General features: G+C 40.1%; 2 protein-coding genes across 2 annotated transcripts; both read right to left on the bottom strand.

Annotated features, from left to right (window-relative positions):
- Positions 1 to 494: 494 nt before the first annotated feature.
- On the bottom strand, positions 495 to 11,094 carry LOC115575703 (myosin heavy chain, fast skeletal muscle-like). Its single transcript, XM_030407940.1, has 39 exons — positions 10,891 to 11,094; positions 10,496 to 10,639; positions 10,227 to 10,383; positions 10,087 to 10,114; positions 9,887 to 9,998; positions 9,712 to 9,804; positions 9,566 to 9,629; positions 9,378 to 9,476; positions 9,185 to 9,288; positions 8,964 to 9,102; positions 8,664 to 8,782; positions 8,423 to 8,572; positions 8,165 to 8,335; positions 7,753 to 8,059; positions 7,321 to 7,394; positions 7,143 to 7,230; positions 6,937 to 7,054; positions 6,696 to 6,819; positions 6,462 to 6,598; positions 6,066 to 6,321; positions 5,635 to 5,877; positions 5,371 to 5,547; positions 5,053 to 5,198; positions 4,853 to 4,943; positions 4,356 to 4,745; positions 4,100 to 4,226; positions 3,894 to 4,012; positions 3,438 to 3,634; positions 3,166 to 3,349; positions 2,895 to 3,060; positions 2,593 to 2,717; positions 2,161 to 2,469; positions 1,873 to 2,076; positions 1,657 to 1,782; positions 1,382 to 1,552; positions 1,139 to 1,243; positions 966 to 1,061; positions 707 to 838; positions 495 to 512 (listed from the first exon to the last, which is right to left on the bottom strand). Exons 1-39 carry the CDS (start codon positions 11,092 to 11,094, stop codon positions 495 to 497), a joined length of 5,814 nt encoding a protein of 1,937 aa, XP_030263800.1.
- Positions 11,095 to 14,956: 3,862 nt separating this feature from the next.
- LOC115575695 (myosin heavy chain, fast skeletal muscle-like) lies at positions 14,957 to 25,494 on the bottom strand. The gene is made up of 39 exons (XM_030407933.1): positions 25,291 to 25,494; positions 24,893 to 25,036; positions 24,613 to 24,769; positions 24,480 to 24,507; positions 24,274 to 24,391; positions 24,093 to 24,185; positions 23,945 to 24,008; positions 23,732 to 23,830; positions 23,550 to 23,653; positions 23,329 to 23,467; positions 23,037 to 23,155; positions 22,787 to 22,936; positions 22,537 to 22,707; positions 22,125 to 22,431; positions 21,688 to 21,764; positions 21,512 to 21,599; positions 21,306 to 21,423; positions 21,065 to 21,188; positions 20,831 to 20,967; positions 20,435 to 20,690; positions 20,014 to 20,256; positions 19,751 to 19,927; positions 19,476 to 19,621; positions 19,276 to 19,366; positions 18,799 to 19,188; positions 18,543 to 18,669; positions 18,337 to 18,455; positions 17,789 to 17,985; positions 17,522 to 17,705; positions 17,251 to 17,416; positions 16,952 to 17,076; positions 16,521 to 16,829; positions 16,230 to 16,433; positions 16,016 to 16,141; positions 15,744 to 15,914; positions 15,511 to 15,615; positions 15,332 to 15,427; positions 15,095 to 15,226; positions 14,957 to 14,974 (listed from the first exon to the last, which is right to left on the bottom strand). The coding sequence occupies exons 1-39, from the start codon at positions 25,492 to 25,494 to the stop codon at positions 14,957 to 14,959; spliced, it is 5,823 nt and encodes a 1,940-aa protein (XP_030263793.1).
- Between the last annotated feature and the right edge of the window lie 2,196 nt (positions 25,495 to 27,690).

Below are 27,690 nucleotides of genomic sequence, written 5' to 3'. Positions count from 1 at the left end.
CTAGACGATACTTATTATCTACCTAAGAATAAGAAATAATTGTGATCCTGATGCCTATATTTTGTTTTGGATGCTTTATTTTTCCCAGTAAAATGTGAAAGTGTCACAAAATGGTGTTTTAAGTCTCAATGATGATGCTATAAAAGCACCTTTGGAGAACACTATGCAATAGTGCTCTCAAGACTTGACTGGACCTTGCCCTGTGGGTATGAATCATTATTATTTTGAGGCAAAGAAAATGTTAATGTTGAACTGCATAGCTTCACACTCAGTTAACCAAGCAGCCAACTGCCGTACAACGACACACATTCCAGCCAAGTAAACTGATGAAACTTTAACCAACTACAGTGTTGAAGACTGCCTAAGATAAAGAGTAAATACAACAGGGTAAATATGAAATCCTCAGGATAAAGTTTATTGACATTTCATGAAGACAATTCAACAGTTAGTTCATATTTTATGCACCCTCTGTCGAAAGGCTCAAAAAGGTTGTCTCATTCAGCACTGTCAGACTAGAAAGGAGGAAGAAAAATAAAATCAGAAAGCATGTATGACAAACATTTAAGATATCTATCAAATGCGGTCATTAAAGTTATCAAATTGGATGTGTGAACACCATCTATGCAAGTAATTAAATAAAGGTATTAAAGATACATTTTAAAGTGCCCACATAGTTTTCTGTAAAATATGACCACAGAATGGTTACCTTTCCAGCATCACGGCTCTTGGCTCTCAGCTTGTTGACCTGGGACTCGGCGATGTCAGCGCGCTCCTGAGCTTCCTCAAACTCATGCTGAACCTTCCTGAGCCTGGACATGTGGGTGTTGGCCTGCTCCTCCTGTGAAGGCATTGGAGTAAGAGTATGTTGTATTTTCCAATTTTCCATTTTCATTTTAGTATATATACATGTATTTATTTACTCTAGGTACCGTCTCATATGTAAGCACATATAACATTTGACTTACAGCCTCCTCAGCCTGTCTCTTGTAAGCCTTCACTTTAAGCTGCAGCTTGTCCACCAGATCCTGAAGTCTGTTCACATTCTTCTTGTCCTCCTCAGTCTGTGCAGGTAAAGGTTTGTTACTGAAAGAACAGAGACTTACATAACACTGGTTTTTTTTGGTATAAAATGAATTACCTGGTATGTCAGCTCCTTCACTCTCCTCTCATATTTGCGGACTCCTTTTACAGCATCAGCTCCACGCCTCTGTTCACCCTCAACTTCACTCTCCAGCTCACGTACCTGTAATGTGATGATAAATAATTCACACGATTTTAGCTTGACTGCACCCACAAGCTGAATTTATTATCATATGCATTAACAGTGCAATTTACATAAAACTCAAATATCATGAGCATGCAAAGCATAAACAGTTCATACCCTGGACTCCAGTTTCTGGAGCTGCTTCTTGCCACCCTTCATGGCGAGGTTCTCAGCCTCATCCAGACGGTGCTGGAGGTCCTTCACTGTGACCTCCAGGTTCTTCTTCATCCTCTCCAGGTGAGCACTGGTGTCCTGCTCCTTCTTCAGCTCCTCAGCCATCATGGCAGCCTGAAATGATAAAAAGTCTCTAATTGCAGTTTGTACAGACAAAAAAAAAATCACCATTTATTGAACATGTACTAGCAGACCAGTTCTTGAAGGTTTTAACTCACATCAGTAATAGCCTTCTTGGCTTTCTCCTCAGCATTTCTTGATTCCTGAACAGCATCATCCACTTCACCTTGAACCTGGACGAGGTCAGACTCCAGCTTCTTCTTGGTGTTCATAAGACTGGTGTTCTGAATATTGACCAAGATTAGACAGTTTTTATTGGTATGTGTCTCACATATTTGATCAGATATAATTCTTGTGACTTAATGAAAACACACCTGAGAGTGAAGCAGTCCAACACGCTCACTAGCATCAACCAACTCCTGCTCAGCCACTTTGCGTCCTCTCTCTGTCTGGTCCAGAGCGGCTCTCAGCTCCTCGATCTCAGCCACCATCAGGCCATTTCTGCGCTCCACCATGGCAACCTGCTCCTTCATGTCTTCCTGTCCTCTGACAGCATCATCAAGGTGCAGTTGGGCATCCTGACATTGCACAGAGAAAAACATGTATGTAATTTCCCTATATTTAAAAGAAAAAAATACATTTATTTATGAAACAAATCTTACCTTGAGCTGTCCCTGGACATTCCTCAGTTGTTTCTGGGACTCAGCAGCCTGCCTGTTGGCATGGCTCAGCTGAATCTCCATCTCATTCAGGTCTCCCTCCATCTTCTTCTTAACTCTCAGGGCATCATTCCTACTCCTGACCTCAGAATCAAGAGTGCTCTGCATGGAGTCAATCACCCTCTGGCTGTTCCTTTTGATCTGCTCCATCTCCTCATCCTTCTCTGCCAGCTTCCTGTCAACCTCACCTTTGATCTGGTTGAGCTCAAGCTGAACACGGAGAATTTTGGCCTCCTCATGCTCCAGTGTGCCCTTAAAAAGTCACAAACACAACAAAAGTTTTTTTTTGGCAGTAATACATTTAAAATGAATACATGGTCAAATTTTAACAATGTATTTTATCATAGTGTTTCAATAATGTCATCAAGATTTTACCTCAGCTTCCTCCAGTGCTGACTGAATTTCAGACTTCTCAGTCTCTACAGTCTTCTTGGCTTTCTCCAACTCATGGATACTCTTTCCAGTCTCACCAATCTGTTCAGTCAGGTCTGAGATCTCCTCTGTAGAGTTACCGAAGTCAAATATAGTTAGAACTATATATGCAGATTACATCTGGAAATATGTGTCATTGTGGCTTTTACAACCAAATAATGCTCATAGACTACACTAGTATAGGTTAAAGAAGAACCTTTACAATGGATATGATCGTTACATTGAATACAGTAAGATTGGCATACGCTGCAGGTTCTTGTTCTCTCTCTTCATGGTCTCCAGATGATCCAGAGCCTCCTCATAAGAGTTCTTCATCTTGAACAGTTCAGTGCTGAGAGAACGAGCCTCCTTCTGAGCTCCCTCCAGCTCTGCCTGGCCCTCCTCATACTTCTGTTTCCATTCTGCAAGGACCTGGAATTGTATAGGTCAAAATATATAAATTCAATGACTATTCATTAATTAAGGTACTTGTTTCTTGCTACAAAACTAATGTTGATTACTAGTTTAACCATTTACCTTATCAAAGTTCCTCTGCTTCTTGTCAAGGTTGGCAGCCAGAGAATTGGCTCTCTCAACATCAATCATGAGGTCCTCCACCTCACCCTGCAGCCTCTGCTTGGTCTTCTCCAGAGAGGCGCACTTGGAGTTCACAGCCTCAATGGATTCCTCAGCATCCTGCAAGCGCTGGGCCAGCTTTTTCCTGTAGTGATGAGGAATTATTTTTGTTCAAGTGAACAAAGATAGCCAAAACAGATTTATCTTTGAAAAAGTAGAAAGGGATTATATACTTGGCCTCCTCCAGCTCCTCAGTGCGCTGGATAGCATCAGTCTCATATTTGGTTCTCCACTGAGCCACCTCACTGTTAGCCTTGGACATTCCTCTCTGTAGCTCAGCTTTGGCCTCCTGCTCCTCCTCAAACTGCTCTCTGAGCAGATCACAGTCATGGCGGGCTGACTGAACTGCATGGGCCAGGGCATTCTTGGCCTGTTGAACATGACAACACATTAGTATCATACCTATGAAATTTGATGTGGCCATTTAGTTTTGAATCCTCAAGACTACTTACGTATCTATCATATTTGCTACTCAGCATCATGTAATGTTGATGTTTCTTTTCAATATCTGTCAAAGCTTTGATTTTTTAGATCGTATTATTGTGTTATGGTACATATTTTGACTACATTTGAAAAAGAGAATATACCCTCTGTTAAAATCTAATAACAAGGCATGTAAACTTGTTTACCTTGACTTCCTCCTCAACGTGTCTCTTAAGCTCCTCAATCTGCTGAGTGAAGGCCTGTTTTCCTCTGGTCAGCTGGGAAACAAGAGCTTCCTTCTCTTCAAGCTGGCGGGAGAACTCACCTGAATGACATTGTGTAAATCCAGTTTTTTACTATTCAAATTATCATTAATAACTTCCATCGATAATTTTTGTTCCATGACGCTCACCATTCTCTGTCTGCAGTCTTGCCTTTTGTCCATTAACATCGTTCAGCTGGCGAACATTCTCATCATTTTTGGCTTTGAGCTCACTCAACTGGTCCTCAAGAGTTCTGCACATCTTTTCCAAGTTGCCCTATCAGCAACAAAACATAATGTACATTGAATTATTTTTTCTAAATGCTACTGCCATATTCATTGGTTAGAGATCATGTTTCTGAACGTAACGAAAGGCAAATATCTCATCTTTAAACAAACCACTCACCTTAGCTTTAGCAACAGCCTCCATGTTGCTGGAGAGGTCATCAATCTCCATCTTGTACTCGCTCTTCTCCTTCTCCAGCTTCTGCTTGACACGCTGGAGGTTGTCGATCTGCTCTCCCAGCTCTGCAACACTGTCTGCCTGCTTCTTGCGGAGAGCTGATGCAGTGGCTTCATGCTGCAGGGTTGACTCTTCAAGATCCCGGCGCAACTTCTGGAACTCAGCTTCACGCTTCTTGTTCATCTCAATCTGAGCAGCTGTTGCTCCACCAGCCTCCTCGAGCCTCTCACTGATCTCCTCAAGCTCCCTGGAGAGGTCAGCTCTCTGCTTCTCAACCTTAGCCCGAGCAGCCCTCTCAGCCTCAATCTCTTCCTCCAGCTCCTCAATACGAGCCTAGAGTTGATGAAAGAAGGTTTATTAACTTGAATATGAAGTGTTTTGTTATTTAGTCTGACTTGCAAACGTTTAACAGTGTATGTACTGTATGTTGGATATGTCACCTGGAGCTCCTTGATCTTCTTCTGAAGCTGAGCACCGAGAGACTGTTCATCCTCGATCTTGCTGAGGAGCTGGCTGATTTCAAAGTCTTTCCTTGATGAGGATAAAAAGAAAACTTTCACTGTCACAGTTTGTACTGTTGTTGGAAAGTTATGTTTGAGATGCTGAAAAGAAGATGAGTAACCTATGTCAAAAACCTTACTTCTTGATTTTCTCATCAGATTGCTGTTTGTCATTCTCCAGATCCATGATGGATTCCTGGGCTAGTTTCAGATCTCCTTCAAGCTTCCTCTTGGCTCTCTCAAGGTCCATGCGGAGCTTCTTCTCTTGCTCCAGTGACCCCTCGAGCTATCACATGACAGTTAATGATACATTATTTGAGGTATTCAAACAACAGTGTGTCAATAATAAGAAATATGATTTACAACATATAGTATTTTGAATTTGTATTATGGAATGTTGATTAAAACACTTGCTATTTGACAATAGAAACAGACTAATGAAACAATTTTTTTCTTACATCGTCCACTTGCTGTTCCAGCTTTGTCTTGGCTTTGGTCAGAGTGTTGACTTTGTCTTCCTCTGCTTGGAGATCATCAAGTGTTTGCTGGTGGCTCTCTTGGAGGGCTTTCTTCTCCTTGGTTAACTTGGCAATAGCCTCATCTTGAGATGCCATCTCCTCTGTCAGGTTTTTCACCTAAAATGATGATCGGTGCATTATTTCCACCACATTATATTGATATGGTCTGTGTTTAAATTAATGTGGGTTTAAAGTAATCCAAACCTTGTTTTCTGTGGCATGTTTCTCTTTCTCCACTTTAGCCAAAGTGAGCTCCAAGTCATCAATGTCTTTCTTCAGTTCAGAGCATTCATCCTCCAGCTTCCTCTTCTTGGCAGTCAGCTCAGCATTGATTTCCTCTTCATCCTCCAGTCTCTCGGTTGTCTCTTTGAGTTTGGCCTCGAGTTGGATCTTGCTCTTAATGAGCCCTTCACATCTTTCCTCAGCATCAGAGAGATTCTCAACTTCCTATTGTATATAATGGAAATACAGAAAGTTTGTTTGGTTTTTACAATCACCAGTTTCAGAGAAAGTAAAGGTGTTGGCTTCTTATATCCTCACATAGATATCTTAAAATGTAAGCAGAAGTATTCCATTAATGAAGTATATATGTAATAGATTTACACTTCCTTTTCTTTCTTTTGTTTCCTACTCACTGCAGCCACTTGGAGTTGCAGATCATTCTTCTCCTGTAGCAGGGAAACCATCTTCTCCTCCAGTTCCTTCTTCTTGGCAAGGGCAGTAGCCAGGTCTGATTGCATCTTATCATAGTTCTCCTTCATCTGCTGCAGCTCCTTCTCAGTCTCAGCACTCTTCAGGAGAGGCTTGATCTTGAAGTAGAGATTCATCCACGGCCAGTTTTTAACATTCATGAATGAACGGACATTGTACTGGATGGAGTAGATAGCTTCCCTGGAAAGTAAAATACATGAAGACAGTGTCATTTCTTCTGAAACATTATTCAATAGAACGTCTAATTCTAACAATTAAAAACATATATATAAACCACATAATTGGACAATACAGTTTAGGGTATAGTAAAATAATTCTACCTCCTCTCCATCATCTTAACAAACTCCTTCCTCATGACATATCCTCTGCAGAGAGCCTGAGTCATGGTCACCAGCTCAGCCAGTTTCTCATCTCTCATCTCCTCCAGGGTACCCAGCAGACCAGCTTTGAAGAACACCTATGTTGTCAAGTGGGGCACATTAGTATTCAGTGCATATGGGTACAACAGAACAACCGCACAAGTAAATCTTATAGAACTGTCGTTGAGGATGAACCTTTGTGTGTCCAAACTTGTACTGAGTGTGGTCCACATCAATGGAGCCCAGCAGCTTCTCTGAAGCTTTCTTGTTATCAATGAACTGTCCCTCAGGGATGACACTGGCATTCAATACTTTGTATCTACAAGAGAAAATTATGTTGTTACTTTTATCTTCCTCACAATTTTTCTTTGTGTTTATCATCCTAATACCGTTATGTAAATCAACTTGACTTGCTTTTGATGAAAACGGCAGTCACCTCTGCTTGAAGTCACCGTAGAGGATTCTGCTGGGGAAGCCCTTTCTGCAGATTCTGATGCCCTCCAGCACACCATTACACCTCAGCTGGTGGATGACCAAGAAGTTCTCCATAAGACCTGCACATTGCAAAGTAATTGTATCAAAACATTTCTTCACATTACCATATCACACACAGTGCACAAATCTAGGTTATGTGCTTCTTACCTGGGGTCTTTGTTTCATTGGGAATCAGACAGCGGACAAAGTGAGGGTGAGTGCTCCTCAAGTTGGTCATCAGCTTGCCCAAGTTCTCCTGTAGATGAGCATCACAAAATAATAGCTCATCAATATTTTAAGATGATATTGTTGATTGTTGTCCAAAAATATATGAAACAATACATACCCTGAAAAGAGCAGACACAGTCTGGAAGGAACCACCCTTCTTCTTGCCACCCTTTTTGCCACCACCAGCAGCCTCTATTTTGTAAAACATTGCATTGTTATTAAAGGTACCGAATAATAATAATAATAATGATAATACATTGCAGTAAGTGGTTTATGTTTTCTTCCATGTTGAATGTGTATTTTTCAATTCATTTTCAAACAGAACGCTGCAAAATTAAATTAATCAATTGAAACAGACACCCTGTTCTTTTACTACAAAGTTACTGCACTGCCTGTAGCGTTCTAGACTTCAATTTTCAGGAAGTAGCCAATAGCTATGAAAAAAGATGGCAACAATGCTCACTATCTTAAACAGTAGAAAATAGGACGTTAAAACATTTCTACTGGATACACAGAGTTTCTATATACTCTGCTCACTTTTATTTCTTACCATCAGCTCCAGGCATGGCTGCATACAACATAGCCAACAGTTTGTTGGATGCTTTCTGGTAGAGCTGAACAACTGAATCATTCAGGGGGTCCTTGTTCTTGTCCAGCCACCCAGTGATGTTGTAGTCCACTGTACCAGCATAGTGAACCAGGGAGAAGTGAGCTTCTGCTTTGCCCTTTCCAGGCTTTGGCTTCTCAAAGGCCTTGGTCTTGCCAAGATGCTGATCATGCAGCTTGTTCTTGAAAGTTGTGTCAGAGGCCTTGGGGAACATGCACTCCTCTTCAAGGATTGAGAAGATGCCCATTGGCTGAGAAGAATTTACATTTTATGGTAAGAAAAAAAATTACCTGAGGAAGCAAACATTTGTACTTGAATCAAGAAATCTATCTAATTAAACAAATCGGTATGTTACCTTCTCGATAAGCTCAATGCAGGCAGCCAAGTCCATACCGAAGTCAATGAACTCCCAAACAATACCTTCCTTCTTGTACTCTTCTTGCTCCAGGACAAACATGTGGTGGTTGAAGAACTGTTGCAGTTTCTCATTGGTGAAGTTGATGCAGAGTTGCTCCAAGCTGTTGAACTGTAGTTATGGAAAAGCATTTATTTTCATGCCGAAATAAGTTTGAACTCATTAATTTCTAAGAAGGGTTGATTTTCTAAAACTTACATCAAAGATCTCAAATCCAGCGATATCCAACACTCCAATGAAGAACTGTCTTGCCTGCTTTGTGTCCAGCATCTCATTGATACGGATGACCATCCACAAGAACATTTTCTCATAGATGGATTTGCACAGAGCGCTGACAGAATTGTTGACCTAAATATGGTGTGGGGATTCATTAGAGTGATTTTTCTATTTGAAAATGTAAACATTTCCCTTTCCAAACACTCAAATTCTGTCTTTTTACCTGTGGGACGGTTTGACCTTTGGTCACCATCTCATTGCCGACCTTGACTCTTGGGTAGCACAGAGCTTTCAGCATATCAGCTGAGTTCAGGCCCAGGAGGTAGGCGATTTTATCAGCCTCTGATTTTTTAGAAAAAAAAAAAAAAAGTTAAAATAACAAATGAAAGAAGGAATACTTTATTTTCATGTTTGGTCATAAACATAACCCATCCCTCATGGAATTATAAATACACACTGACTCGTGTAGTATCTTACACACCAGAAATCTTGCATGATAAGAGTGTTTTACTTTAGAAATTACCCTCAGTGCCATCTGGTTCAGCCTGCTCCTCACGCTGCTTCTGCTTGAATTTCATGTTGCCATGATGCATCACAGCTCCAGTCAGCTTGTAGATGCCCAATTTCTCCTCAGCAGTGAAGCCCAAGATGTCAATGGCAGTCTGCAGTGTAAATTAAGCAAATTATTGGTATGTTAAACATCTTCCCCTGTATACTATCTCTTTAACTAAATTGTTGTCTTACATCTGTTGCAATGAACTCCTCCACGTCATTGATGCTTTTCACAGTGATTTCACCCTGACTGATCATTGGATAGTCATAGGGGTTGGTGGTGATCAGAAGAGCCTCTAGATGAGGACATTAGAATTACATATGGCTGATTGACTGATATTGTTATTATTTAAAATACTTATTTAAAATTGGTGGAGTAACATACCCAAGAGTTCAGGCTTGTGGCCAGTCATCAGCTGGTAGAAGATATGGTAGCTCCTCTCAGCAGACAACTGGAAGGTGACACGAGACTTCTCCAGCAGATCTAAGAAGAAGACATTTAAATTGCTAACTTCATCAGAGCCTAGATCATAATTTAAATGGATAGTAAAGAATACCATGGTTGAAACTTACATGTTTCAATATCAGCTGAAGCCAGCTTGCCAGAAGTGCCAAAGTGGATCCTGATAAATTTACCCTAGACAACCAGATCATTAATATCATCAGTTTTTTAAATGAAGAAATTAAAAAAGCCTAAAGATATTTAGTACAGTACTTACAAAACGAGAGGAGTTGTCATTCCTCACAGTCTTGGCATTACCATAGGCCTCCAACAGAGGGTTGGCTGCAACAATTTGGTCCTCAAGAGAGCCCTGCAAGAGTAGAATTACATGAGCTATACATTCATAGTAACTTTCCTCTGACAAACACTTTCATCTTACACAACCAATTTACCTGCATTTTGCCAGGTGTTGGCTCAGCCTTCTTTGCTCCAATAGCTGCAATTGTTGCAAAGTACTGGATGACACGCTTGGTGTTGACAGTCTTTCCAGCACCGGATTCTCCACTGGGGTACACAAGACGTATTATCAAGATTTTGCTTAATTATCATTAAGTTCATAAAGTTATAGAAAGATAGTGTGTTTTATACTCACGTAATCAGGATAGACTGGTTCTCACGATCTGAAACACAAACATAAATGCTTGACAGGAGTTTTCTCGTCCTTCTTGTAAATATCAATAGAAGATTTAACATCTGTGTGTTTAGATTCTAAACCCGATATTTTATTCTTACCAGTGAGCATGAACTGATAGCCATTGTCAGAGATGGAGAAGATGTGGGGTGGAGCCTCAATCCTCTTCTTGCCTCTGTATGCTGCTACACATACAGAATCATACACGGGAAGCCACTTATAGGGATTCACGACAACACAGAACAACCCAGAGTAGGTCTGAAACAGTAAAAAGCATAAACATAATGTGATTTTGTTTGATTTCCATGTAGATACACATAATCTATACATATTTACGTATACATTCAATTAGCATAGTTTGGAAACTCACATAGATCATCCATGATGCATAACGCTCTTTGAGGTTATACAACACACAAGGCTCATTGAGGTGGGTCATCATGGCCATGTCCTCAATTTTGTCATACTTGGGAGGGTTCCTGGGATGGATGTCATCCTCTTTTACTGTGATGGACTGAACAGCAAATACAGTATAATTTATGTAACTAAGAAATCATTTCAACAGAAAGGTTCATCACATGGATCAGATTGTTGTTCACAGTGTCAGTTTGAGCCTAAAATGCAATGAGAAAGAAATAGTTGACTGATTGTTTTTCTAAGATATTGTTTTAAATGAATGTTTATCCTATTCGTGTATATACAAGGTGTCAGATGGAAATCGACTGAGTAGTTTTGTTGAAAAAAGTAAAATAATGAATCACTTACCTTTCCACAGTCGGTTTCCACCGTGGCTTTTCCACCCTCTTTCTTTACAAGTTTACCCTTGAGGTACATCTCCGTAGGCTCAGCCACAAAATAGGCAGTTTTGGCATCAAAAGGAGCGGTTTGTGCCTCAATCCTCTCCTTCTCTGGCTTCCGGAGGTAGACCGCCGCCGGGCCATACTGTTCCATCTCTGCGTCTGTGCTCATGGTGGCACTTTAGTGGAGACTGAAAAGATGAAGTCCACAAGAGTGTTAACATATCAACATGACATTTTTCTACCCAGGTGATTATGGAGAGTCAAAGTTTTTTATGGTGAAAAATTTTACCACAGCTAGTTCCGAAAATAACTGAGCGTTGGCGTCTCTGGTGGATTTGGGAGGTCCTGTAAATCCATGATTAGACATAAGTACAAAAAATTGCTTCAGTTTGTTTTGTAATTTCAAATGTTTTCTTTGCAAATTCAGCCAATTACAAAACAGATGAAGGAAAAGAGAGCAAAATGTTTAAAGATTATTAGATGCAAGCACACTAAAACATTGTGTTTTTTTTGTTTTCTATCGTTTTCTTTTGCAGGAACATACTTCTTAAATGTGATAGGAGTATATCAAGAAAATTGTTTTCGAATAATGTCTAGTCAAGACTACCACCCAGGTAACTATTTTAAATTCTTGACAATAATCAAAATTAATTAGCAACACATTTACTTCACTGACTAATAAAGAACAGTAAAAACTGAGGTCAAAGTGAAAACACTCACCTGTGATGGAGCTTCAGTTAATGCAGTAGCGCAGAGCTGCCTCTTTTATAGAGGGTGAGATTGCCTGGTCAGCAGCAGTCCCTCGCTCGGTTTGGTCATGGCTTCCCCTCGTCCTGTTGCTTATTTCTGGCAGTGATGCTTAAGGACAGGGCTTGCATATTTCTTTGCAACGACAGCTTAGAAAATACAGGAAACACTGTGATGTTGTACCAATTGATTTGATCTGATCTGATTTGATTTGATTTGATTTGGTTTGATTGTAACATTGGATGTAATGTGGACAATGTTTCTGTTTGAATTTAAATAATGATTAAATGCTTTCATAATGCATGTTACCAATGAAGCAAGTCTCCCTTCAGTTCCTCAAAATAGGAATTGCAGCACAGAGCAAAGAATTGCTGAAATTGCACTTGCAGAAGTTGCTATGTGAGAACTTGAAAATATTCCAGTCAACAAAATGAGGCCTATGGAAGCATGAATGTCAATTACTTGGTGAGAAATAAGCAGGCGCTTATGCATTTCTGCTCTAAGCTTTCTTGTGAATTACAGACTTGGTGCTTCAAATGTTGGTTCACTTCCTACTTCGTGTGCACACATGGCAGTGATCACCAAATTCAATTAGTCATTTCATAGTACAGAATGTGGTTTGTGTATGATTCTAATCATCATAATCCTTGATTTAAGCAAGGCTGACGTTGGGATTTGTTTTGAACACCTTTCCTTAAATGAATGGACAGACTTGGGGGTTGGTTTTGAAAAGTCTTCCAAAAGCTATTAGTATTCAATTTCAAGACACTTGAGTTTAGCCATAAATGACAGTTATATGAGCGTTGTTGTTTTACACACATATTTATATATTATTAAATAAAAAATGCATCCGTAATACAAACGCAGAGGTTGTACTGATATCATTACCGGGAAATGTATCGATTGGGTTGTGCTGTATTTGACCTTATAAATGAAAGTCAGAGCACTGTATTTGTGGATTTTAAATTGCATTACTGTTTGTGAGTCATGGCTCATGAATGCAAAGACCTTAGCTTTGGAAATGTCCCCAAATGTTTGTAGTTTACAATTACAGGGGACTGGCACATCTCATATTCATGTAATAAAAGTTTAGACGAGGTGATATCTATATCATTTAATCACCTGTTGGATAACTCCCTAAACGGACATTAAAACAGTTGGCAACTCCTTTGAGATCAGGACCAAAATAAATTGATCTTCTCCGGTTACTACATTTGATACGAAGGAGGTGACATCTATTAAAGTAGCACTATCAGTTCCATGGAACGTCTTAAGGGGTCATGTCATTTATGGCCTTTTTGAGTCAAAGTGGCATCCACACATATTCACATTAAAACACTAAACCCCTATCAGAAAGAGGGTGAACCATTTTCTCAACTGTGTTCTTCATTTATGTTGAGTTGTTTTGAGTTCGCTCTTAGGACACATCCTGATTTGAGCTGGTGGTTCCCAGGATAAAAGTGTCTGACTGACTGTGAGAAGTGACTGACACCAGTATTTTTCACCACTGATTAAAGTTATTTGCTCCTGATATTGATTACACCATTTAAGTTAGATTTTTATCAGATGCAAGAATGGATATACAGTGTATTCAGAACTGTCTGAATGCACTATATGTTTTGACATATGTGCTGGTGTAACAATGTTTGTGTGTGTGTGTGTGTGTGTGTGTGTGTGCTTCTGTGTGTGCCTGTGTGTATGGCTGTGTGTGTGTGTGTGTGTGTGTGTGAAATTGTGTGATTGTATGTGTGTGTGAGATACATATGACAGATGTGGAAGGAGGAATTACACCATTTACCAGCAACCCAGAAGCATTTGTCTGCTGTAAAGAATACATTTTGTGTTCATCCAGGGAGTTAGTTATGTTTGTAATAAGACAATGTAAATGATCAACAAATCTTAATATTGTTTGTGTAAAAATGAGATCACTTTTTTGGATCCATTTTTGGTATTTGTTGTTCCTTTAACATTTTGAATTCTGCTATGAAATAAAACCCGCTTAGGACCTCATTCTCCTCCGAGATGAAAAATGCCAGGTCAAGGTTTAATTTTAGTCTTTTTCTTTAGCATTGCTTTTTTTAAACTTTGGAATTACAATATATTTTTCCTTATAATAATTTATCGTGGTGGAATGACCTTTCAGGCTGCTTAGTGGTCTATGGTCTTAAGAGTGTGTGTGTGGAGTGTACAGCAGTTGAGTAATCTGCTTTGACTCCCATAGTCACTTGTATTTGGCTGTCCTTGCTTCACCCCACAGTTTTATTTTGTAATTTTCTCCGATGGTAGTTGCAGAGTAGAGACTTCTGGCCACTTATCAACTACTTACAGGGTGCATGGAGCAAGTCTGAGGAAAAGTTTCATACTATACTGCAAGTGTTGCTGGACTTCAGACCTTGCAGCAGGGTCATTGTGCAGTCCTGGTGCCGCTATTGATTGCTACTTCAAAACAGAAGATTTTTAAGGAAGACATGTTTCAACAGGCTTTCATTGTGCCTTCCAATACACCATGGCATTTCCCAGTTGTATTGTTACCTGGAAAAGATGGTTGCTCCCCCCAGTTCTGTGTAGATTACTGTCATGTTAATGAACAGAGTGAGGGAGATTCCTATCCTCTGTCAGCCATTTCTGGGATCCTTGATACACTGGTAAGCAGGTGGAAATGGACTCTGAGAGCCAGCTCCTGATGGCGTTTGTCACATCTTTTGGGTGTTTCCCTTATGCGGGTCATGCCTTTTTGTTTAAGGGCGCTCCAGACACCTTTCAAAGGCTGCTGAATCATGCGCTGCAGAGCTGCCTTGTAGACTGCTGCTTAGTGTACCTGGATGACATAGTCATAGATTCTAAAGAAATCAAGGCCCCAAACCTAAATTCCTGGGTCATGTAGTGAGTATGGATGTAGATGGGGGATATCCAGCAAAGACAGAGGCACTCCATGTCAGCCAGGTGCAAAGGAACTCTTCCCTAACTTTTTTCAATGATTGCAGTGCCTCTAACACTTTGAAATGGAAAAGAGCTGTGTTTCGGTGGACAGCTAGAGGATTTTTAACTTGAGTATCGTAAGGATTTTAGTACTGTGCTGGAAATACTCTAACATATGACATTACAAGGCTAATTGCTCTACTTAGTTTTGGAATGATTTCTCTGGTCAACCAAATAAATTATTCATCAGAAAGAAGTGACAGGATTCAGGATAGTAATGAAAGGTATGGTCTTTATTGTAAAGATCCCTTAACTATTGTTCATATCTTATGAACTCCGTTGAAAGGCTTAAAGGATGATGATGCTTACTCAGCAGAATCAGACTGAAAAAAGAGGGATACAAATCAAGAATTATTATTTGGGTATCATATAAGATGTGATATTGATCCACAGTGTCATCAGTGAACGTTCACAGCATCAAATCATTTTAAAAACAAACATACCTTTCCAGCGTCACGGCTCTTGACTCTCAGCTTGTTGACCTGGGACTCAGCAATGTCAGCGCGTTCCTGAGCTTCCTCAAACTCATGCTGAACCTTCCTGAGCCTGGACATGTGGGTGTTGGCCTGCTCCTCCTGTTAAGTGTTTAGAGGTATGTTGGCGTAGTTACAAGACAGTTAATAGTGATGATATTATTAAATCAGCTGTCAATGATGTGCCACATTATGTATTTGACTTACAGCCTCCTCAGCCTGTCTCTTGTAAGCCTTCACTTTAAGCTGCAGCTTGTCCACCAGATCCTGAAGTCTCTTCACATTCTTCTTGTCCTCCTCAGTCTGTACAGATACAAGATTATACAGTATGTGAAGAAGACTAGAGAATGAATTAAAGGTTAGGGGAGATTTTCAGTACGGCTTACCTGGTATGTCAGCTCCTTCACTCTCCTCTCATATTTGCGAACTCCTTTTACAGCATCAGCTCCACGTCTCTGCTCCGCCTCAACTTCACTCTCCAGCTCACGTACCTGTAAAATAACGATAAATAATATATCAGTCTTCCATGCAACGATTTTAGTTGAAATAATTAAAGGCATAATAAAAGTGATGTGCCTCCAAAAACTACCTATTGTGAATTTTTATATACAGTTCATACCCTGGACTCCAGTTTCTGGAGCTGCTTCTTGCCACCCTTCATGGCGAGGTTCTCAGCCTCATCCAGACGGTGCTGGAGGTCCTTGACTGTGACCTCCAGGTTCTTCTTCATCCTCTCCAGGTGAGAACTGGTGTCCTGCTCCTTCTTCAGCTCCTCAGCCATCATGGCAGCCTGAAGTGATGCACAGTTTAGAAATATAATTTTTAGTTTTGAAATTAATGATAATAATTCATAAATAATTTAAGCAGTATTCATATAAAAACATGACTCACGTCAGTAATAGCCTTCTTGGCTTTCTCCTCAGCATTTCTTGATTCCTGAACAGCATCATCCACTTCACCTTGAACCTGAACGAGGTCAGACTCCAGCTTCTTCTTGGTGTTCATAAGACTGGTGTTCTGAATTTGACCAAGAATAGACAGTGTTTATTGGTATGTGTTTGCATCGTTGGTTGGATAAAATTCTTGTGAATTAACGAGAACACACCTGAGAGTGAAGCAGTCCAACACGCTCACTAGCATCAACCAACTCCTGCTCAGCCACTTTGCGTCCTCTCTCTGTCTGGTCCAGAGCGGCTCTCAGCTCCTCGATCTCAGCCACCATCAGGCCATTTCTGCGCTCCACCATGGCAACCTGCTCCTTCATATCTTCCTGTCCTCTGACAGCATCATCAAGGTGCAGTTGGGCATCCTGACAATTGAGCAAAGCAAAAGAAAGTATATGTAATTTCCCTTTGATTAAAAGAAAAATTACATTTAGTTATTAAACAAATCTTACTTTGAGTTGTCCCTGGACATTCCTCAGTTGTTTCTGGGACTCAGCAGCCTGCCTGTTAGCATGGCTCAGCTGAATCTCCATCTCATTCAGGTCTCCCTCCATCTTCTTCTTGACTCTCAGAGCATCATTCCTGCTCCTGACCTCAGAATCAAGAGTGCTTTGCATGGAGTCAATCACCCTCTGGCTGTTCCTCTTGATCTGCTCCATCTCCTCATCCTTCTCTGCCAGCTTCCTGTCAACCTCACCTTTGATCTGGTTGAGCTCAAGCTGGACACGGAGAATTTTGGCCTCCTCATGCTCCAGTGTGCCCTTAAAAAGTCACAAACACAACAAAAGGTATTTTTGGCAGGAATAAATTCTAAATTCATACACAGTTGCATTTTAATCATGTATTTTATCATAGTGGTTGAATATTGTCATTAAGATTTTACCTCAGCTTCCTCCAGTGCTGACTGAATTTCAGACTTCTCAGTCTCTACAGTCTTCTTGGCTTTCTCCAACTCATGGATACTCTTTCCTGTCTCACCAATCTGTTCAGTCAGGTCTGAGATCTCCTCTGTAGAACAACCAAAGTCAAATGTAGTTAGAACTATATATTCAGATTACATCTGGGAATATGTGTCAGTGATTTTACAACCAAATAATGCTCATAGACTACACTAGTATAGGTAAAAGAAGAACCTTTACAATGGATATGATCGTTACATTGAATACAGTAAGATTGTCATACGCTGCAGGTTCTTGTTCTCTCTCTTCATGGTCTCCAGATGATCCAGAGCCTCCTCATAAGAGTTCTTCATCTTGAACAGTTCAGTGCTGAGAGAACGAGCCTCCTTCTGAGCTCCCTCCAGCTCTGCCTGGCCCTCCTCATACTTCTGTTTCCATTCTGCAAGGACCTAGAATTGTATAGGTCAAAATATATTAATGCAATGACGATAAATTATTTAAGGTACTTGTTTCTCACCAAAAAACTGGTGTTGATTATTAGTTTAACCATTTACCTTATCAAAGTTCCTCTGCTTCTTGTCAAGGTTGGCAGCAAGAGCATTGGCTCTCTCAACATCAATCATGAGGTCCTCCACCTCACCCTGCAGCCTCTGCTTGGTCTTCTCCAAAGAGGCGCACTTGGAGTTCACAGCCTCAATGGATTCCTCAGCATCCTGCAAGCGCTGGGCCAGCTTTTTCCTGTAGTGAAGAGGAATTATTTGACCTTGAGTGAACAAAGATAGTAAAAAATGTATTTATTTTTGAAAAAGTAGAATATATACTTGGCCTCCTCCAGCTCCTCAGTGCGCTGGATAGCATCAGTCTCATATTTGGTTCTCCACTGAGCCACCTCACTGTTGGCCTTGGACATTCCTCTCTGTAGCTCAGCTTTGGCCTCCTGCTCCTCCTCAAACTGCTCTCTGAGCAGATCACAGTCATGGCGGGCTGACTGAACTGCATGGGCCAGGGCATTCTTGGCCTGTTGAACATGACAAAACATTAGTATCATACCTATGAAGTGGAAGTGCTTTTTTGAAAGTTTAATCATTTTGATGTAGCCATTTAGTTTTGGATCCTCAGGACTTCTGCATCTATCATATTTGTTACTCAGTATCATGTAACTTTTCATCATCTGTCAAAATTGTAATTCATAAAAGGTTCACTTAGCAATAATAGCAGTATGCCTGAATGTTTTGCTGTTAGAATAGAATCTCGAGCATTGATCTTTTAAATCTTACTACAGTATTATGGTTTATATTATGAATGACTACATTTGAAAAAAAAATACCCTCTGTTACAATCTAATAACAACGCATGTGAACTTGTTTACCTTGACTTCCTCCTCAACGTGTCTCTTAAGCTCCTCAATCTGCTGAGTAAAGGCCTGTTTTCCTCTGGTCAGCTGGGAAACAAGAGCTTCCTTCTCTTCAAGTTGGCGGGAGAACTCACCTGAATGACAATGTATGAATGAGATCTTTTATTATTAATATTCTCATTAATAACTTCCATGAGAACTTTCTATTCCAGGACACTCACCATTCTCTGTCTGCAGTCTTGCCTTTTGTCCATTAATGTCGTTCAGCTGGCGAACATTCTCATCATTTTTGGCTTTGAGCTCACTCAACTGGTCCTCAACAGTTCTGCACATTTTTTCCAAGTTGCCCTGTCAGCAACAAAACATAATGTACTTTGAGTTTTTCTTTCTAAATGTGATGCAACTGCAATACTTATTGGTTAAAAGTGTTTGAGCATAACGAAAGGCAAATACCTCATCTTTAAACAAACCACTCACCTTAGCTTTGGCAACAGCCTCCATGTTGCTGGAGAGGTCATCAATCTCCATCTTGTACTCGCTCTTCTCCTTCTCCAGCTTCTGCTTGACACGCTGGAGGTTGTCGATCTGCTCTCCCAGCTCTGCAACACTGTCTGCCTGCTTCTTGCGGAGAGCTGATGCAGTGGCTTCATGCTGCAGGGTTGACTCTTCAAGATCCCGGCGCAACTTCTGGAACTCAGCTTCACGCTTCTTGCTCATCTCAATCTGAGCAGCTGTTGCTCCACCAGCCTCCTCGAGCCTCTCACTGATCTCCTCAAGCTCCCTGGAGAGGTCAGCTCTCTGCTTCTCAACCTTAGCCCGAGCAGCTCTCTCAGCCTCAATCTCTTCCTCCAGCTCCTCAATGCGAGCCTAGATTTGAGGAAAGAAGGTTTATTGTTTTTTTTACTGATTTACTGAGTTTGATTTGCATGCATATAACATTGTTTAGCTCCTCACCTGGAGCTCCTTGATCTTCTTCTGAAGTTGAGCACCGAGAGACTGTTCATCCTCAATCTTGCTGAGGAGCTGACTGGTTTCAAATTCTTTCCTTGATGAGAATACAAAGAAAGCTTTCACTGTCACAGTTTGTACTGTTGTTGGAATGTAATGTTTGAGATGCTGAACAGAAGATTAGTAACCTAAATCAAAAACCTTACTTCTTGATTTTCTCATCAGATTGCTGTTTGTCATTCTCCAGATCCATGATGGATTCCTGGGCTAGTTTCAGATCTCCTTCAAGCTTCCTCTTGGCTCTCTCAAGGTCCATGCGGAGCTTCTTTTCCTGCTCCAGTGACCCCTCGAGCTATCACATGACAGTTAATGATACATTATTTGAGACATTCAAATGAAAGTGTGTCAATGTCAGTTAAAGAACATGCTACTTGACAATAGAAACACACTATTGGAACAATTGTAACAATTGTTTTCTTACATCGTCCACTTGCTGTTCCAGCTTTGTCTTGGCTTTGGTCAGAGTGTTGACTTTGTCTTCCTCTGCCTGGAGATCATCAAGTGTTTGCTGATGGCTCTCTTGGAGGGCTTTCTTCTCCTTGGTTAACTTGGCAATAGACTCATCTTGAGATGCCATCTCCTCTGTCAGGTTTTTCACCTAAAATAATGATCGGTGCATTATTTCCATCACATTGTATCGATATGGTCTTTGCTTAAATTAATGTGGGTTAAAATAATCCAAACCTTGTTTTCTGTAGCATGTTTCTCCTTCTCCACTTTAGCCAAAGTAAGCTCCAAGTCATCAATGTCTTTCTTCAGCTCAGAGCATTCGTCCTCCAGCTTCCTCTTCTTGGCAGTCAGCTCAGCATTGATTTCCTCTTCATCCTCCAGTCTTTCTGTTGTCTCTTTGAGTTTGGCCTCGAGTTGGATCTTGCTCTTAATGAGCCCTTCACATCTTTCCTCAGCATCAGAGAGGTTATCGACTTCCTATTGTACACAATGAACATACGATACATTTAAAAGTTTGAAAAGATTGATATATTCTGTGGTAAGAGAAGTCAATGGCCTCTTCTTATCTTACCTAGATATCCGATAATTTAAGGAACATGGTAAATTGGTGAAGCGTATATGTGATAGAATTATACTTTCTTTGTTTTCTACTCACTGCAGCCACTTGGAGTTGCAAGTCATTCTTCTCCTGTACCAGGGAAACCATCTTCTCCTCCAGTTCCTTCTTCTTGGCCAGGGCAGTAGCCAGGTCAGTTTTCATCTTATCATAGTTCTCCTTCATCTGCTGCAGCTCCTTCTCAGTCTCAGCACTCTTCAGGAGAGGCTTGATCTTGAAGTAGAGATTCATCCATGGCCAGTTTTTAACATTCATGAATGAACGGATGTTGTACTGAATTGAGTAGATTGATTCCCTGGAAAATGAGATAGATGTAGGAAGTGTCATTTCTTCTGAAACATTATTTTATAGACCTTCCAGGTCTAACAATTTAAAAAATATATATCAACTACACAATTGAAAAGTACAATTTAGGGTAGAGTAAAAGAATCCTACCTCCTCTCCCACATCTTAACAAACTCCTTCCTCATGAGATATCCTCTGCAGAGAGCCTGAGTCATGGTCACCAGCGTAGCCAGTTTCTCATCTCTCATCTCCTCCAGGGTACCCAGCAGACCAGCTTTGAAGAACACCTATGTTGTCAAGTGGGGCGAATTAGTGTTAAGTTCATAGGGATATAATAGGACAACCACACAAGTAAATGTGTTAGTCCTGTCATTGAGGATGAACCTTTGTGTGTCCAAACTTGTACTGAGTGTGGTCCACATCAATGGAGCCCAGCAGCTTCTCTGAAGCTTTCTTGTTGTCAATGAACTGTCCCTCAGGGATGACACTGGCATTCAATACTTTGTATCTACAAGAGAAAATCATGTTGTTCCTTTGATCTTCCTCCCACTTTTTCTTGGTGTTTACCATCCTAATACTTCTAAGGAAATCAACTTGATTTGCTTGTGATAAAAACTGCAGTCACCTCTGCTTGAAGTCGCCGTAGAGGATTCTGCTGGGGAAGCCCTTTCTGCAGATTCTGATGCCCTCCAGCACACCATTACACCTCAGCTGGTGGATGACCAAAAAGTTCTCCATAAGACCTGCACATTGCAAACTCATTGTATCAAAACATTTCTTAACATGACCATGTCACACAGAGTGCACAAATCTGGGTTATGCGCTTCTTGCCTGGGGTCTTTGTTTCATTGGGAATCAGACAGCGGACAAAGTGAGGGTGAGTGCTCCTCAAGTTGGTCATCAGCTTGCCCAAGTTCTCCTGTGGATGAGTATTACAAAATAATAGCTTATCGATACTTTAAGATCAGATTGTTAATTGTTGTCCAAAAATATGAAACAATACATACCCTGAAAAGAGCAGACACAGTCTGGAAGGAACCACCCTTCTTCTTGCCACCCTTCTTGCCGCCACCACCCGCAGCCTCTATTTTGCAAAACATGACATTTTTACTAATGGTGCTGAATAATAATAATGATACACTGCAGTAAGTGGTTGAAGTTTTGTTCTATGTCGAATGTGTATTTTTCAATTTCAATTTCAACCAGCAGCCTCTGTTTTGCTAATGTATAAATCAATTAAAACATGAAAGACACACCGTTTTTTCCTACAAAGTCACTGCACTGCCTGTAATTTTCCAGACCTCAATTTTCATTAAGCAGCCAATTGCTATGAAAAGAGATGGCAACAATGTTCACTATCTTCAGTAGTAAAGTAGAAAATAGGAGGTACATCTGTACAGGGCACACAGAGTTTTTATATACTCTGCTCACTTTTATTTCTTACCGTCAGCTCCAGGCATGGCTGCATACAGTAACGCCAGCAGTTTGTTTGCAGATTTCTGGTAAAGCTGAACAACTGAATCGTTCAGGGGGTCCTTGTTCTTGTCCAGCCAGCCATTGATATTGTATTCCACTGTACCAGCATAGTGAACCAGGGCGAAGTGAGCTTCAGCCTTGCCCTTTCCAGGCTTTGGCTTCTCAAAGGCCTTGGTCTTGCCAAGATGCTGATCATGCAGCTTGTTTTTGAAAGTTGTGTCAGAGGCCTTGGGGAACATGCACTCCTCTTCAAGGATGGAGAAGATGCCCATTGGCTGAGAAGAATTACATTTCAGGTTAAGACAAAAAAATTACCTGAGGAAGCAAACATTTGTACTTGAACGGAGAAATCTAACTTGTTTAACAAAGTGGTATGTTACCTTCTCGATAAGCTCAATGCAGGCAGCCAAGTCCATACCGAAGTCAATGAACTCCCAAACAATACCTTCCTTCTTGTACTCCTCTTGCTCCAGGACAAACATTGTGTGGTTGAAGAACTGTTGCAGTTTTTCATTTGTGAAGTTGATGCAGAGTTGCTCCAAACTGTTGAACTGTAGTCATAGATAAACACTTAGTTTCATGCCAAAATAAGTTTGAATCTCTCCAAAAGGTTGATTTTCTAAAACTTACGTCAAAGATCTCAAATCCAGCGATATCCAACACTCCAATGAAGAACTGTCTTGCCTGCTTTGTGTCCAGCATCTCATTGATACGGACCACCATCCACAAGAACATTTTCTCATAGATGGATTTGCACAGAGCGCTGACAGCATTGTTGACCTAAATATAAGAATTTAAGTGTGGGGATTTATGAGTTTGATTTTTCTATTTGAAAACGTAAACATTTCCCTTTCCAAACACTCAAATTCCGTCTTTTTACCTGTGGGACAGTCTGACCTTTGGTCACCATCTCATTGCCGACCTTGACTCTTGGGTAGCACAGAGCTTTCAGCATATCAGCTGAGTTCAGGCCCAGGAGGTAGGCGATTTTATCAGCCTCTGATTGAGAGAATAAAAAGTTATAAGAAGAAGTGACTAAAGGAATACTTTGTTTTTGTGTTTGGTCATTAACATGACCCATCCCTCATAGAATTATAAATACACATTGACTTGTGTAGTATCTTACACACCAGAAAGGTTGCATGAGAAGAGTGTATTGTTTTAGAAATTACCCTCAGTGCCATCTGGTTCAGCCTGCTCCTCACGTTGCTTCTGTTTGAATTTCATACCACCATGATGAATCACAGCTCCAGTCAGCTTGTAGATGCCCATTTTCTCCTCAGCATTGAAGCCCAAGATGTCAATAGCAGTCTGAAGGTGAATTAAGCAAAGTTATTTGTATGTTTGACATTTTCCCCTGTATACTATCTCATTAACTAAATTGTTGTCTCACATCTGTTGCAATGAACTCCTCCACATCATCAATGCTTTTCACAGTAATTTCACCCTGACTGATCATTGGGTAGTCATAGGGGTTGGTGGTGATAAGAAGAGCCTCTAGAGGAGGACAGGAGAATTAAATAGTTTTGATTGATATTGTTTAAAGTCTTATTTAAAATTGGTGTAGTAACATACCCAAGAGTTCAGGCTTGTGGCCAGTCATCAGCTGGTAGAATATATGGTAGCTCCTCTCAGCAGACAACTGGAAGGTGACACGAGACTTCTCCAGCAGATCTAAGAAAATAAATTTAAATTGAAAATTCTTTTGTCTTACCATTTATTGTAACTTCATCAGAGCCGAGATCATAATTTAAATGGATAGTAATGAATACTATGGTTGGAACTTACATGTTTCAATATCACATGAAGACAGCTTGCCAGTAGTGCCAAAGTGGATCCTGATAAATTTACCCTAGACAGCCAGATCATGAATATCATTGTTTTTTTCTAAATGTAGAAACGAAAAAAATCTCAAGATATTTCCTACAGTACTTACAAAACGAGAGGAGTTGTCATTCCTCACAGTCTTGGCATTACCATAGGACTCCAACAGAGGGTTGGCCGCAACAATCTGGTCCTCAAGAGAGCCCTGCAAGAGAAGATTTGAATTACATGAGCTATACATTCCAATGAACTTTCCTCTGACAAACACTTTCATCTTACACAACCAATTTTACCTTGATTTTGCTTTGCTGTTGTGGTGCATCAGACTTCTTAGCTCCAATAGCTGCAATTGTTGCAAAGTACTGGATGACACGCTTGGTGTTGACAGTCTTTCCAGCACCGGATTCTCCACTGGGGTACACAAGACATATTATCAAGATTTTGCTTCATTATTATTAAGTTAGTAAAGTTATAGCAAGATAGTGTGTTTTATACTCACGTAATCAGGACAGACTGGTTCTCACGATCTGGAACAGAAACATAAATGCTTGACATGAGTTTCTTTTAATAAATATCAAGGGAAGATATTACCTTTGTGTGTTTGGATTCCAACACCGATATTTTTATCTTACCAGTGAGCATGAACTGATAGCCATTGTCAGAGATGGAGAAGATGTGGGGTGGAGCCTCAATCCTCTTCTTGCCTCTGTATGCTGATACACATGTAGTATCATACACAGGAAGCCACTTATAGGGATTCACGACAACGCAAAACAACCCAGAGTAGGTCTGAAATAGTAAAAAGCATAAACATAGTGTGATTTTATCTAGATTTGGTTTGTTTTCCATGTAGGTACATATACTATATACATATTTACATAGACAATAAATTAGCATAGTATAGAAACTCACGTAGATCATCCATGATGCATAACGCTCTTTGAGGTTATACAACACGCAAGGCTCATTGAGGTGGGTCATCATGGCCATGTCCTCAATTTTGTCATACTTGGGAGGGTTCCTGGGATGAATGTCCTCCTCTTTTACTGTGATGGACTGAACAGCAAATACAGTATAATGTATTTAACTAAGAAATAATTTCAGACAGAATAATTCATCACATGGATCACATTGTTGTTCACAGTGTCAGTTTGAGCCTAAAATACAGTGAGAAACAAATAGTTAACTGAATGTTTTACTAAGATACTGTTTGAAATAAATGTCAACCCTATCCTTGTTTATACATGGTGTTTTTAGATGGAAATCGATTAAGTAGTTTTTTGACAAAAGTAAAATAATGAATGACTTACCTTTCCACAGTCGGTTTCCACCGTGGCTTTTCCACCCTCTTTCTTTACAAGTTTACCCTTGAGGTACATCTCCGTAGGCTCAGCCACAAAATAGGCAGTTTTGGCATCAAAAGGAGTGGTTTGTGCCTCAAGCCTCTCCTTCTCTGGCTTCCGGAGGTAAATGGCCGCCGGGCCATACTGCTCCATCTCTGCGTCTGTGCTCATGGTGGCACTTCAGTGGAGACTGAAAAGATGAAGTCCACAATAGTGTTAACATATCAACATGACATAGCTATGGTCTTCTGCCCAGCTTATTATGGAGATTTAAAGTTTTTTTCTGGTGAAATCTTTTACCTCAGCTAGTTCAGAAAACAACTGAGCGTTGGCGTCTCTGGTGGAGTTGGGAGATCCTGTAAATACATGATTAGACATGAGTACAATTACTTTTTCTAATTTCAATTTCATATTTCTGTGGAAATTTAGCCAATTATAAAACAGATGAGGGTAAAGATGGCAAAATGTTAATAGACTTATAAAATATATTCAAACTATAATGAATTGAGTCATTAAAGTCAAAGTCTGTCATTAAACTATTAAAATACTCTTCAATCCCCTCAACTGCCCTCACTAGCAGAGAAATAGTGTTGCTCTTAACGATCAGTCAGTATGTATGTGATGAAACATAGTGTTCATTAGATGCAAATACAAACTAACAAACTGATTCTTTAATTTTGCAAGAACGTAGTTCTTAAATTTGATAGGAGTATATCAAGAAAATTGTTTTGGAATAACATCTAGTCAAGACTACCACCCAGGTAATTCTGCCACAGAATTCTGGACAATATGCAAAAGTGATAAGCAACACATTAACTTCACTTACTAATAAAGAACAGTAAAAAGGTCAAAGTGAAAACACTCACCTGTAATGGAGCTTCAGTTAATGCAGTAGCTCAGAGCTGCCTCTTTTATAGAGGATGGGATTGCCTGGTCAGCAGCAGTCTCTCGCTTGGTTTGGTCATGGCCTCGTTTCATCCAGTTGCTTATTCGTGGCAGTGATGTTTAAGGACAGGGTTTGCATAATTCTTTGTAACTACAGCTTTAAAAAAACAGGATACATTATGATGTTATACCAATTGATTTGGGTTGATTTGGTTTGATTTGATTGTAACCTTGGATGTAATGTGGACAATGTGTCTGTTTGAATTCAAATCATGATTAAATGCTTTCATAAGGCATGTTACCTACGACCCAAGTCTCCCTTCAGTTCCTCAAAATAGGAACTGCAGCACAGAGCAAAGAGTTGCTGAAATTGCACGAAAGTTGCTATGTGAGAACATGAAAATATTCCAGTCAACAAAATAAGGCTTATGGAAGCATGACGGTCAAATTACTTAGAGAGAAAGAAGCAGGTGCTTATGCATTTCTGCTCTGAGCTTTCTTGTAAGTTACAGACTTGCTGCGTCAAATTTTGGTTCACTTACCCCCTCATGTGCAGACATGGCAGTGATTGCCAAATTCAATTATTAATTTCATATTGCAGAATGTGGTTTGTGTAGGATTCCAATCATTATAATCCTTGATTTAAAAGAGGCTGAAGTTGGGAGATGTTTTTAACCTTTTTATTTAAATGAATGGACAGCATTGGGGGATGTTTTTGAAAAGTCTTCCAAAATCCATTAGTATTCAATTCCAGGACACTTGAGTTCACCCCTAAATGACACTGATATGAGTGTTGTAGTTGTATACACATGTTTATTAAATAAAAAAATGCATCCTCAATACAAACATAGAGGTTGTACTGATATTATTACTATGAAATGTTTAGATGTGGTTGTGCTCTATTTGACCTTATAAATGAAAGTCAGAGCACAATATTTGTGGATTTTACATTTCTTTACTGTTTTTGAGTCATGTCAGGTGAATGCAAATACCTTAGCACATATCTTTCAATCATCTGTTGGATAACTCCCTAAATGGACCTGCAAACAGTTGGCAACTCCTTTGAGATCAGGACCAAAATAAAATGAACAAAATGAACTTCTCCAGTTACTGCACTTGATATGAAGGAGGTGTCATCTATTCAAGTACCACTATAAGTGCCCTAGAAAATCTTAAGGGGGCATGTAATTTATTGCCTTTTTGAGACAAAGTGGCATCCACACATATTGACATGGAAACACTAAACCCCTATCAGAAAGAGGGTGAACTGTTTTCTCAACTTTTTTCTTCATTTATGTTGCGTTCTTTTGAGTTGGCTCTTAGAACACATACTCGTTTGAGTAGGTGGTGTTCAAAATGTAAGTGTCCAAGTGACTGACACCAGTATTTTCCACCACTGATTAAAGTAATTTGCTGCTGATAGTGATTACATCATTTAAGTTGGTTTTATTGATCTAAGAATGGATATACAGTGTGTTCAGA

Source organism: Sparus aurata, chromosome 23 (assembly GCF_900880675.1).
Source record: "Sparus aurata chromosome 23, fSpaAur1.1, whole genome shotgun sequence".
Lineage (NCBI taxonomy): Eukaryota > Metazoa > Chordata > Actinopteri > Spariformes > Sparidae > Sparus > Sparus aurata.
The sequence above is the reverse complement of the archived record's forward strand: the minus strand, read 5'-3'. Positions and strand labels throughout refer to the sequence as shown.